Here is a 13,782-nt window from a genome sequence, read left to right as displayed (position 1 = left end):
GCCAAAGGGACAGTTTTGGGGATGTCCTGGAGGCGGAATCAGCAGAACTTGCTCTTAGAGCAAATATGAGGTCTGAGAGGCCGAGGGACCTCCTAGAACCTGGTCATGACTTCCTGAGATTAGGAGGATTGGGAAAGAGCAAGTATGAAAAAAGAAAAAAGTAAGAAGTCTATTGGGGCCATGTTAGATTTCAGACGATTCCACCGTTGCGTGGGGGGAAAAGTACAGAATAGCATGTACAATATAGTTCTATTCATATACAATCATATCCATACGCTCATTAAATAGTTACTTGCAAATGCCTCCTGTGGACTTTATATTTTATACCTGGTGGTCCAGGGTGTGGGGACAAGGGAGATTCCAGCCCCAGCGAGTTTCACAGTCGAGGCCCCTGACCAAGGTTGGTCTGGGGTCTGCAGAGAAGGAGTGCGTTTGCTCTCCTGGTTTCATCAGGGTCATTCTGGGTCAGGCCCGAGTACCCTGCTGGCCTGTTCTCCCATATCAGAGGCTACAATGTGGCATCTCGAAAGCCAAATATGTCCCACAGACATGTTTGGGGACGATGTTTTAAAAAGTAATATTTGTGGCCAGAGTTTAAAAATCAGATTTTATATCACAGTTTACTCTCTAACGTCCCTGGGGGAGAAAAAAAAATATAAAGGAAGATCTAGCTTCACAGAACCCCTCAGCGCCACTTGGCATGAATTGACAGGCAGCTGCCCCTGAAGTGGGGTCCTGTGCTCTGCAGGTCTCCCTGTCGTGCCTGCACCCTTTCACTCATCCCCTGCCTGGCTCTGGAGGTTGTGGGGTTGGTCTCATGGAGAAAGATGCCCATGCAATTTGACCTTAGGCTGCGGTTTTATACCAGACAGAGGAGACAGTTCTTCCTGGTTGAGGGACTCCTGCAGTGGGCAAAGGGTGGAAAGACCCCCCAGGGTGAGAGTTGGGGACCTGGGTTCCCAGAAATCTCACGCAGCCAAGCGCCTCCTGCACCAGGGGCTGTGGGAGTCCTAATCCAGGAAATAAAACTGAGCATGAAAGCCGGGTTCAGGAGTAATTGGGGTACCTACAGTTTCATCCCATCCTCTCCGGGGACCTCAGAGACATCCCATTTCCCAGATGAAGAAACTGACGCCCAGGAACATGAAGTGACGTGCCCAGCAAGTTAATGTCTGGCCGGAATTGGGACCTTGAAATGAGCCTTTGTACACCCAAGTTCACCACCAGCCAACAGATGTTTTCCAAGAGCAAAGAGAAAATCTGGTTTTGAATTATTTTCACATCTGCTCCCCAGAGTTAGTACCAATCACAAAGAAACCCTGAACCTGAAACCATAGCCCCCTGTAACTTGTTGTCAAGTTGGCCACCAGGGAGTGGGCTTGTCCCATCCAATAGGTGGAGCTCCCTGGGTGCTGCCCAGACTTGGCGCCTAATACGCTGAGTTCCAGCCAAAGCTTCACGACTCTGCAGCGGGAACACCTGCCACGTGGGTGGATTCCGCCTCAGGTCTGAGTTGTCCTCTGTAGCCTTGACTGTTATCTTGCTTCTACCTATCATCTTCGTATGTCGAGCAACAGCCACCGCCATTTATGGAGGATTTATTCTGCACCAAGCTCTGGGCTCAGTATTTGTATCTGACCTCTGAATAAGAGGTCATCATTAACACAGGAAAAGCTATTCAGAGAGGGGCAGTGACTCCTTCAAGGTCACACAGACTGCAAGCTGTGGAACCGGAACTCTAAGGCACATCTGTTTGTCACTACCCTGTCCCAGCTGCTGGCAATGCACTGTTCGTTTCAATGTTGTGTAATAACACTCTAAGGTCACAGGCCTGTGCTACTGCTGGAGGAAGCCTTAGAAAGCATCAGGTCCAGATGTTTACTACATTGTTTTCACTGCAGGATCTGTGATTCCAAAGAGATCGCTCAAATAAAACAGGAGTAGAGTCGCTCCACTCCTGTGGAACGACTGGAGTGGTTCCCAAAGTGGGGTCCCTGTGCCAGCAGCACCAGCATCACCTGGAAGCTTGTTAGCAGTGCAACTCCTTGGCCCCACGCCGACCTATGATCCAGAAACTCCGAGGGTGGGCCCAACATCCATGTGTAAACAAGGCCTGCCCCGTCCCCCGACCCCCGGGGGTGCTGGTGCTCGAGTCTGAGAATCGAGATGAAGCAGGGATGTAGGGAAAAGACCCTCACTGGTTCCGTTTCTCGCTCCTTCCCACCCATTTGGGAAGGTAGGGAAATCCTTCCCCCTGGTCCAAACGGACTCACTGTGACTGGTTGTGTAGCCCACTTTGTTGATCTGGTTGCAACGTTTTAGTCCGTTCTGGCTCTAATACTTCCGGGCACTGTAGTGTAAACAGTCATTTTTTAAACTGTGTATATATGGAAGGCCAAGGAGCACTGACCAACTGCAGGCAGCCATCGGCCGTGGGCTCCCTTCAGTCACCTCCAACCCCCGCCATGCCCCCCTCAACCTTCTCAACTGTCTGGAAAGCACAAGACGCACTAGTGGTTACATGATGGAACGCGTGTTGGGTGCAGAGAATGCCTGCCTTGCATCCGGCTCCAGCTGAATCATGACCTCCTTCTCCAAATGTCCACATTCTCCTCCCCGGAACCTGTGGATATGTTAGCTTATATTCAAAAGGAGCGCTGCAGATGTGATTAGGGATTTTCAGATGGGGGATTATCCAGTGGGCCCAATTTAATCATAGGGATCCTTACGACAGAGAGAGGCAGCAAGGGAAAAGAACACTGGTTCTTCTTCTACGAAGGTCTACCTCGGGGCAGGGTCTCGGGGAATGTGAGCAGGAAAAACGGGGAGTGGGGCGCGGCTCTGTAATAAATCTAAATAAAAACCTGACAGGGTGATCTGATTATAAATTCCTAAATGGGCAGGTCATGGTGAGAAGTCACGCCCCAGGCATATGAAACGTTTATCTTTGTCTTAAGCAAACCCTGTCTGTTGTTTTGTGCATGTTGGTTAACACACCTTTGAAAGGCCTCTTTTCCAGACCCCTCAGAAGCACAACCACCCTCAGGAGAGCACATAATCTTGTTCACTATCCTGTAGTCCTATCAGAGAGATTTCCCTGCCTCGCTTTCTCCCACCTTCATGTTACCATCCTTCCATTTCCTCCTTAGTTCCCAATGTATAAAAGAAAATGCAAACCAGAGGTATCCTCTGTTTGGCACAAAAAGAAAACCTCTTATAAAAATGTTCTACAGCGTTGGACGTTCTTACGTTGACAGGAAGCAGGTAGACAGAGGCTCAAACTGGAGAACAAGAGTGGGATGCAATGAACGGGACAGAGTGAGGGTCCATTGAGGAGCCCCAAAGAGACAGTGGTTCATTCATTCATTCAGGCAATGATTAGTAAGCACCAACTGTATACCAAGCACTGTGCCTGTAGTAGTGAACGCAGACAATTGAGGTGCAGGCATAAGGCCATTCGCAGAAAGACTAGGCTCTACATGACAAATCCTGACAGTCAGAGGTGGCAGATTAGGGACGTGCTGTTGTCTGCCCAAGGCTGGCCTCCACATCAGGTGGTAGAACGTGCCTCAGGGGACTCCATCCTGGGTGAGGACAGCACCTGAATTCTTCTGTCAGGGGGTCCACCCTCACTTCAAAACACTCACCGAAAAATTCCCCCTCCCCAAATTCCCCGAGATTCTTGAGCTCAGAAGTGGACGGGCGACACTGTGTGTCCTCCCTTCCTTTGAGCCCTCTGGCTCGGTGCACAGCTGCCGAGGCAATGACAGACATGCTAAACTCGCGCCCAGCACACCCTCCTCGGTGCTGAGCACCCCAGAGCCACATTTGACTATTCCGTGAAGTTTTCGAGATGTGTCTTGTAGTTGTATTTATTTCTCCCATTGGATCAGACACTCCTGGAGGGTATGTACCAAGTTGTGAGATCTTGAAGGAGTCATGTTACCTCTGTGGGCCTCAGTTTCCCCTCCTGTGAAATGAGGGAGTGGAACTGAAAGATCCTTCCAGTTTCTTCTGACATTCTAAGTCTGTCTTCTGCACATACATGACACTCAACTGTGTCAAAGGGCTTTAATTGTGGGATGGAAAAGAAAGAAACCTGTGACTTCAAAAGAGGGGCAGGAGCCGTAAAACACAGACCGTGATTCTCAGGGCCCCTCAGATGGGCTGCATGTAAAACTCGGCTGTATTTGCAGCCGCCTGCTGTCTGGCGGGTCCAATAGCACAGTGATCTCCAGTTGGTCTGCCTGTGCTGCTCGTGGAGTGGCCGTTCTCAGAAGCGTGGGCCGGGGTGCAGGCGAGGGGGCGGGACCGGGATGGCATGCTCCCGCAGGGACAGAGCACAGAGTGGTGGCCTGGGGTAGGACGATGTGTAAATGCTCTCCCTCAGGCCAGCCTTCGGTGCGAGCCATCTCTGCTTCAGCTGCTCGTAGAGCCCATAGTTTGTAGGGGGAGCTGCAAGAGAAAGCAGGGTCTGGGTGAACAGGGCTCAGAGGACGTAGCCTGCCCCAACAGGCCAGGAGTGAGTGCTGGGGACCCTGGAGGTTTCCCCAGGCTGTGTATCGGGACCTCAGCTGCCAGTGCACTGGAAGGAAGGGAGGCTTGTAGAAGAGTGTTGGCTCTGCCAGCCCCTGAGAGTCTCAGGGTGGGGTCCGCTCCCCATGCACCCAGGAGGGACCAGGCACTGCTAGAGAGGCCTCAGAAAATTCATTCCCCTGACCTGGTGGGGGGTGGCCCCGTTGGCTCAGGTAACTGTCCACCCCCCCTTACAAAACTAAAGCAAAGTGACAAGCAGCTCACTCTGACCGGTGTCCCTTTTCATTAAAGGGCAGGACGACAGAGAGATGGCTGCAAAGGATGGTGTAGCTTGGAATGTAAATCAGCTCAGGCACTCTCCTAAGTCTTACCTTCCAAGTCTCGGTACTGCTGGAAGGGAAAGACGAGCCGCCTCTGTACTGTGGTCCGTGAGCCCTAGGGGGCTTCCTCTACTCCTGTGTTGGCGGCTTTTTCACTATTCCCACCCTGGAATGCTCTTCCCCTAATCCCTGCTTGGCTCCCTCCTTCTCAACTCAGCTATCTCCTCTAGAAAGCCCGTCCCTACTCCACCCAGACCCGCCTCACTTTCTATCCATTACCCATTTTATATAGAACCCCCCTCCAAAATTATCTTATTTACTAGATCTCAGTTATTCATTCATGGTTTCTCACCCAGCTCCCCACTGGAATGCCGACTCCTGAGGGCAGAAATTCCTCCCTGTTTGTCACTGCTGTGTCTCCAGAAGCTACAACAGGGCATTGCTCCTAGGACATAGTTACTATTGACAGAATGAATGATTGACACGAGTGTGCAGTGACGTTGCTTCTGCCACTTGCGCTCCAGGTGAACAGGCTGCCTCGGTGCACAGGTGAGGGCTTCATCACACAGCCAGCCACGCTCCAGCATCAAGGGGAGAGGGCAGGGGGGCCCTGGGAAGCAAGTAGGACTCTCCCCCATCACCTCACTCTAACACTCTCCGGGAGCCAGGGTCCCCCGTGCGGGTCCTCCCGCGTGAGCCGGGCACACCTCAGCGCTGTGCAAGTGTGGACCCCTTACACCCCAGTCCAGGAGGAAACCCTGAATTATCAAAATACCCAGAAGGGGGAAGTCGGCTTTCTCTGGGAGCCACAGCAACTTGTGTCCACTCCAGGCGCGGCATGGGGGCAGGCCCGGGTTATAATTGTGCCGGTTGTAATGGTCGTCATACGAGCTGATCAGGTGGCAGTGTGAGGGCTCCTGGTTGTGGGTGATCAGGTGTTTGTACGGGAGCCCCTGAAAGGACAGACACAGTGGGCACGTTACTGACCAGGCATCGCCTGGCCGTGGACGGAGGCACAAGCTGTCTGCCATGGGGGCGGCTGGTGAGCTCCGTTGGTTAGAGCGCGGTGCTCTTAACAACAAGGTTGCCAGTTCGATCCCTGCATGGGCCACTGTGAGCTGTGCCCTCCGCAACTAGATTGAAACAACCACTTGACTTGGAGCTGATGGTCCTGGAAAAACGTACTTAAAAAAGAAAAAGAAGCTGCCCACCATGGAGGTCTGTGGTCTCGATGGAGAGGGGCCTCCATGGGCTGTGGCAAGTGTGGCTGCGTGGGCTCTCAGGGCCACCAAACGGGGAAACACACGTGTCTGTCCCACCCAACGCACCTCACCTTCACACACGTCTCCGCTTAGCTGCCGTCAGTTGTCTGAGGAGTGGCCCCAGCCAACGCCAAGTCAGTTCATCTCTAGAAAGAGCCACTGGGGACTCATTAACATGGGAGTCAGGACACCCGGCTGAATAAGAAGAGGCAGGGCCATTTCGTTGGGTGCCCCCTGATCTGAAATTACACCCTTTCATTTGTCTCAAGTCTCATCCATCCAAGTGCCTATTTCCACGGCCAGTGAAAGACACTGAATACCAAGCCTGACCTGTGCACCTTGTATTCCAATCAGTTACTATGGGAAGAGTCAGAGAACGTTCCGTAAATTGCCTTCTCCTGCAAAGGATTTATGGCAACCTCAGCTGGAAACTCGGGAGTGATTTCTTTGGTGGGGAGTTATTTACAGGGAGAAGAAAGCCGTGTTCTCCTTATTGTGGGACATTTGCCTGAATCAGTTCTTTTCCTAAGAAAATCCTCTTGGCCTTGGATGGGGATCCTGGGGACCTGGGCTGATTTACGGGGGAGGGTAATGGTGATTTCCATGCCCGTCCTCTTGTCTGGAGCAGACAGGGAGGTCTGTGTCTGCTACGGTCTGCAAATGCTGGCTGCACCCACTCTTTCAAGTGGTGGTTCCATAAATAAGTCAGACCACAATGCCAGGGGGAGACTGTGGGATGGGCGCAGCATTCGGCAGGGGTTCCCAAGATCTGTATCACCAGGTACCGGAGTCTTTCCAATGCCAGGGAAAGCAAGTTGAATGGTTCCCATCAACCAAGGGGAGTGCTGAGGAGAAACAGAGAGGCCAGCAGGGATTCTCAAGCTGATTTTCTTAGTTTGGGGCACAGGCCTGCTGTCTTGATTACGTTCCCAGGATTTTTGTTTTGATCCCGTATGTTAAGGCGACAGACAAAGAGACAACTGCCTTTGAAAGAAGACCTCACAGGTCCCAGGAGGAGGGGACGTGCCACACCATGCAGGGCCACATGGGGAAGTACCAGGGCTGGTCAGAAGGCAGCAAGACCCAACGGGAAGTGTGGCCCCAAGCCTTCTTGTGTGAGGCAGGGCAGGCAAATTTGAGAAGCTTAGGGTTCTCTAGCTTAAATAACTTCAGCAGGCTCTGGGCTCTCGGGGTACCTCTGGTTGTGGGTACCTGGTCTTGGAGTGATTTCAGGCAGGGAGTTACTGGCTTGGTGTGTGAGTGTTAGATCACGGAGGTGGTTGGCGGAATGGGCTCTGGATTGGTGGGTTTGCACCTGAAAGGCGTGATGACAGGCGAGATGTTTCCTGTCTCAAGGAATTAGCTAGCCCTGGGGAGGGCAGTCTTTCCAGGATTAGCCAGGCCCTGAGTTCTCAAAGTATCAGAAAATAGAGAAAATAAAACACATGATTAACACACCTGCCCGGGAGAAAAGCACAGGAAGGGCGTCCTCCCTGGGGGAGCTCATCTCATCTATCCAAGGTGGATTGGCATTTGCCTAAGAAGGGAGAAGAGCAAGTGGGGATGGGAGATGGAAAAGAAAGCTGTACTTGGGGGTTAGGGGGTGGAGAACTGAAGTGCAAAGAAGAGCTAGTGGGGTGGAAGCAGCCACACAAACAGGTCATTTGTACAGAGTTTAGTTCTATTTCATGTGTGTGTCTTAATTTTAACCAGACCGTATGTATGTGTGGATATCTCTTCGTCAGGGTTTGTACTGGGTCCAGAGGTCTTTAAGAAAGGGCACCCAGTATGCACTGAGGACGAGGCTAAGTGCCTCGTGTACGCTGATGGTTGGGGTCTGGAGGGCCCAGATGGTGGGTTCTAAGTTTTACTTCCTTATATTAAAATCTATGTGCGTCTTCACGTTAGTGTGTGTCATCACACTAATGGTAAAGCCACTGAAAGCAGCAGCATGGTCCAAGGATGCCAGCATGGCCCAGGGATTCCAGTGTGGCCCAGGGATTCCAGCACGGCCCAGAAGTACCAGCAGGGCCCAGGGGTACCAGCACAGAACTGAAATTCTGGCACTATTTGTCCTGACATTGATCTCCAAATGCAGAAGACACAGAGTCAACCCCAGCAAATGATGATGACGAGAGGTCTGGGGACACTCTTTGCTTGAAGGGACACCTGCTTAGTCCCTTCCCAACCAGCCACACAGCTCTAGACGACACTTACCGCCCCCTGGGCAACTTTTATCTAAAAATGAGGGTGCTGAGCTGAACAACCTCTTGGGTGCCAACCAGCTCCCAAGTGCTCCCATTCTGACAGATGTTCCCTCATTCGATGCCTCTCTACCCCCACCCTGAGTTCTGGCAGGTGTAGGGTTAGGTTGGGGTGGGGGGTGGGTGTCCTGAGGTTGCAATGCCCAGCTTCCTGCTCCGGAGGCCTGGATCAACGAAATGCACAGGCACCCAGTGAGGGGAAGACTGCTGAGTGGCCCTTGACTTTATTCAAAAGAACAGGAAGCCGGGGCATAGATGACACAAAACGCTGTCATCCAAACATCACCGCCGCTTGCTTTTGGAGTACTTTACGTCATTCCCTCTACAATCACTTTAATTCAATATTAATCATGTTTGTGTGTTTCCTCTGTCCTTTGCCTGTGTCCTATTGGAGGAGTTTGGAGGAATGGGGGAAATGATGCAGGAAGGAAAGTGCTAGGATGGGCGGGGCAGCCGGAGGGGAGGGGTGCTGCCAGCTTGAGATTAGGCAGATCTCTGCTCATCAGGTCAATCAGGTGAAGGCCACCGCAGCCCCTGGGCTGGGGAGGCATCCATGAGACCACTCCTGTGCTCCCCAGAGGGAACCGGACCTGGAAGAAGCTGGCTGCTGGAGTCCCTGGGCCTTGCGAGGGGCCCAGCCTGAGTGTGGGGCCGCCACTCTCTCTTACCTCAACTCTCCTCTTGGTGTACCACCTGGAGATCTGGTCCGGTCTGTGGCAGGGGAAGGGGACGTACTCTTTCCTGTAAATGCTCTGCGGTGTTTTCTCAGTGGCTTTGGTGAACTGGAAAAGATCAAATATTCGAGACAACTTCTGAGATGGCCCTTCTCAGACTTCGGCTGTGACCCCTCACCTCCTGGGCTATTGGGAGCTGGACATTGAAGGAGAAATACAGACCTCTGGGCATCCTGCATAACACAGGCTCCATTTTGTCCCCTCCCTTCCAGTACTCGGCACCCCCACCATCCAGGAACCCTGGGGAAACCTGTTATTGGTGTCATGAGATCACTTCTCATGGTGTGAAACTGTTTCGTTTCTCATCTTCTCTCTCCCTTCTCCCTCCTGCTTTCCCCCTCCTTTTATTTTCCTTCTTTGTTCCTCACTATCCCCAGTTCACTCTTTTATCCCCCATTCTGTTACGTTTTCTGATTGACATTTAAAAAATTCATTGTGGCAAAATATATATAACAAAATTTACCATGGTAACCATTTTTAAGTGTACGGTTCAATGGCATTAAGTACATTCACATTTTTGTGCCACCATCACCACCATCCATTTACAGAACGTTTTTAACATTTCAAACCAGAACTCTGTCCCCCTTCAACAAGTCCCCATTGTCTCCCCCAGCCCCTGGCAACCAGCATTCTCCTTTCCGTCTCCGTGAATCTGACTGCTCTATGTGCCTCATGTAACTGGAATTATACAGTATTTGTGTTTTTGTGGCTGGCTTATTTCAGTTAGCATAGTGCCCTCAAGATTCATCCACGTTGTAGCATGAGTCAGAATGTCTTTCCTTTCAAAGGCTGAATTTAATTTCATTGAGTGTACGTGCCACACTTTGCTTATCTATTCAGCTGTCTATTGAATTATTTCTACCTTTTGGCGACTGTGAATAATGCTGTTATAAACGTGGATGTGCAAAGATCTCTCTTCAAGGTTCTGCTTTCCATTATTTGGGATAAATACCCAGAAGTGGTATTGCTGGGTCATAGGGTAATTCAGCGGCTGCACCATTTTACATTCCCACCAACACTGCACAAGGTTCCAATTTCCCCGCGTCCTTACCAACACTTGTTATTTTCTGTATTTGGTTTTAATAATAGCCATTCTAATGGGTGTGAAGTGGCATTTTATTACGGTTTTCATTTGCTTTTCCCGACTGGTAAATGCTGTTGAGCATCGTTTCATACGCTTATTGGCCATTTCTCTATCTTCTTTGAAGAAACGTCTGTTCAAGTTCTTTACCAATTTTTAATCAAGTTGTTTGTTTTTTGTTGTTGTTGAGTTGTAGGAGTTCTTTATATACTCTGGATATTATTCCTTTATCACATATAAGATTTGCAAATATTTTCTCCCATTACATGAGTTGTCTTTTCACTCTGTTGGTTGTGTTCTTTGAGATGTAAAAGTTTTTAATTTTGATGAAGTCCAATTTATCTATTTTTTCAGCCATTATTTCTTCAGATAACTGGTCTGCCCCTTTCACTCTCTCTTTTCTCCCATATTGTGTATATTGGTTGGCTTGATGGTGTCCCATAAGTCCTTAGACTGTATTTACTTTTCTTCATTCTTTTTTTCTTTTTTGCTCTTCAGACTCCATAATTTCAAATAATGTGTCTTCAGGTTTTCTGATTCTTTTTTTCTGCCTGTTCAAGTCCACTGTTGGATGTCTCTAGTGAATTTTTTAAATTTATTTATTGTGTTTTTCAGCTCCGTAATTCCCATTTGGTTCCTTTTTTACCATCTTTTTATTGATATTCTCATTTTGTTCATATATCATTTTCCTGATTTCCTTACACTTGATCCATGAACAACACGAGTTTGAATTAGTATGGGTCTATTTATATGCAGATTTTTTTCAATAAGTACTATAAATGTATTTTCTCTTCCTTATGATTTTCTTAATAACATTTTCTTTTCTCTAATTTACTTTATCATAATACTATATACATATATGTATATATATATAAAATTTTATATAGTATATGTTAATTGACAATTTACGTTATCAGTAAGGCTTCCAGTCAACAGTTGGCTATTAATAGTTAAGTTTTGGGGGAGTCAAAAGTTATACATGGGTTTTTGACTGCCTGGGGCGGGGAAGGTCCGCGCTCCTAGCTCCACATTGTTCAAGAGTCAACTGTAGGTCTTTGTCCATGTTTTCTTTTAGCTCTTTAAGTATATTTAAGACAGTTGTTTTAAAGTTTTTGTCATTTCCTTCTGATGTCTGTGTTTCTTTAGTGATGGTTTCTGCAACTTTATTTTTCTCTTCTTTTGAGTGGGCCATGTTCTCTTGTGCCTTTGTATACCTTACGATATTTTGTTAAACGTCGGGCATTTGAAAAAACAGCCACAACTCTTAGTCTTTCCTCGCTGGTTCACTAACTAGCAGAGCAGGTGCTGAGCCTTGAAATCAGCCGGGTATGAAGGTTGAAGTTCATCTCGGGACTCTTCTGAGCATGCCTGTTGCCTAGGTGTGTGTGTGTGTGTGTGTGTGTGTGTGTGTGTGTGTGTGTGTGTGTGTGTGTGTGTGTGTGTGTGTGTGTGTGTGTGTGTGTCCCCTGTATACACGGCTTCTTTAAAATGGCTTCATTTCCCAAAGAGTCTCTTCCCTGCTTCTTCTCAGAGCCTTAGGTGTTCTGTTGAATTTCTCTCCCTGGAATCTCTTGCCCCAGACATTTACAGGGCGGTCGTCCCCGGCAGCTTTCACTAGCGGTGATTACCACTGCTTCTCACAGCTTTGCCTCGCCTGAAATATGAACTAAGCCACTTTACCCTGTCTGAGCTCTGAGTTAGGCAAAACAGAGACCAATTCCCTCAGGCAGCCCCCAGGCGGGTTAGAATGTGCTCTGCTCCGTCTGGGTTCAAGAGAGGGACCTGGGAGCTTGGCCACCATGCTATGATGGGAAGGGAACAGGGAAGGGGCAAGTACAGAGACCGTGGAATTTCCTACCATTTTGAATGTGGCTTTTTCCAATCTGGGCATCTGATTGGTTGCTCCAGACCTTTGACTGTTTTTCCAAGCTCCTATATAGTTATTTTAGCTGGGCTTCAGCAGTTTCAGTGTTTCCATGAGAGAACAAGGGCCTAGAGTTTCTTAATCTGCCACCTTTCTTACATCACTCCGACTCCGCTCTCTTTATGCAATTTTCTCTAAGGGCAGAAGCAGCCCATAGTATCCCGGGTCTTGCCATGCGCACAGCCGCCTGAAGGGATTGCTCAGACACTCCTTGCCCTTGGAACTTCCCTGACACACACCAGCTCCCCCCCACACACAAAGGCCAGGTGCAATCAGATCGAACAATGGCTGCAAGCCATGTCTGGCCAGGGCCGTGGCGAATGCAAACGTTCTCCATGAAAACAGCCTTTTCCAGTTCTCAGAAGTCACAGGCAACCTTCCCCACACTTAACCAAAGCCGCCAATTGATTTCACCCTCTTTTCCTTACCCATTTCCCAAGAAGACATGAGATTATCTAGGTGTCTCCGCAAAACTTTAAGTGGCTCAGTCTTGATTGCCACAAAGGAAGGTGTTCAATTTTAAGTAGGCCAATTCAGGCAAAGTATTTCGTAGTGGCTTTTAAAGGACATGGGGACACCCATTTGTTCTGGTTTGAAAGTAGAACCTGAGATGCACAGGTAAGGCCAGGTGTGTCACAGGTGTCAGAGCAGCAGCTCATCCCTAGACATCAGCGAGGGACTGTCAAGCCTGCCTCGGCAGGTGCACGTTTTGGGAAAGACCAGGCCAGGGAAAGCAGTCATTCTTCAATTCCAGGTGCAGAGGAGTTAGGGACAGGGGACATCACCTGTCTAGAAACACCGCCCTGAAAATAGTACTGTGAGGCACAACTATGAGTATATTGGCACGTGTGCTGTGATGTGTCCAAGATGCAGCGGGGTCCTTGATGACTCCCCTGGTTAAAGCACAGGGACCCTAATGCCACATTCTTAAGATGTGCCCGTCTACGAGCCTTGGTTTGAAAATATTCATGACCTTATTCTTACCTTTCCCTACCAGTCCTCCCCCTGAGAGCTTTGTCCACTTTTCTCTTTCCTTACCGTCCTCCTCTCTTCCACCCAGTTTCCAGTGAGCACTCTGGTTGAATACTCGGCCTCAATCTTCCAGCTTGGAGTATAGAATGACCGTGGACTTACTGCAGTCAGAAACTGCATGGTACGACTGCGTTTCTTGGACTTGACCTGGTTTAAGGTTTCCGGGGTGGGGAGACGTTATTCACTTGCTGAGTTTCGGGTGCCTTTTTCTCTTCCCAGCCACCCTTCTGAGTGGGGAGCAGATGACACCCTGCCAACTTCACAGAATACAAGGGCCTTAAGAGTCCACTTTCAGCTTGCAGGGAGAGGTGATGTGATCTTGGATTCCCTACTGTTGACTGTCTCCATGGTGATAGACTCTGAGTACAAATACTCTCCTTAAGGGGGCAGCTGATTCTTCAAGAACAAAACTGACCCCACAAAAGCAAAGCAAATCAACAACCACCACCGTAAAAACGAGGGCCGGAAGGACCTGGTTTCTGTGTGGTTGCATTTTTACAACATCAGCCTTGCATTTTTACAACTAGAGTTGAGATCACATCCTATACTTAAAGAATGCTGATGACATCTGCATGGATTCACTCATTTAATCCTTACAGCAGCACGATGAAGCAGGTAATATTATTGTG

General features: G+C 49.2%; 1 protein-coding gene across 1 annotated transcript; it reads right to left on the bottom strand.

The window, feature by feature from the left end:
- Positions 1 to 4,273: 4,273 nt before the first annotated feature.
- On the bottom strand, positions 4,274 to 13,413 carry LOC117027774 (uncharacterized protein C1orf158-like). Its single transcript, XM_033115889.1, has 4 exons — positions 13,160 to 13,413; positions 9,051 to 9,164; positions 5,632 to 5,809; positions 4,274 to 4,455 (listed from the first exon to the last, which is right to left on the bottom strand). Exons 1-4 carry the CDS (start codon positions 13,271 to 13,273, stop codon positions 4,274 to 4,276), a joined length of 588 nt encoding a protein of 195 aa, XP_032971780.1. The 5' UTR covers positions 13,274 to 13,413.
- Between the last annotated feature and the right edge of the window lie 369 nt (positions 13,414 to 13,782).

This window comes from Rhinolophus ferrumequinum, chromosome 9 (assembly GCF_004115265.2).
Source record: "Rhinolophus ferrumequinum isolate MPI-CBG mRhiFer1 chromosome 9, mRhiFer1_v1.p, whole genome shotgun sequence".
In the NCBI taxonomy this organism is placed as follows: domain Eukaryota; kingdom Metazoa; phylum Chordata; class Mammalia; order Chiroptera; family Rhinolophidae; genus Rhinolophus; species Rhinolophus ferrumequinum.
This window is presented reverse-complemented; position numbering and strand designations above follow the sequence as displayed.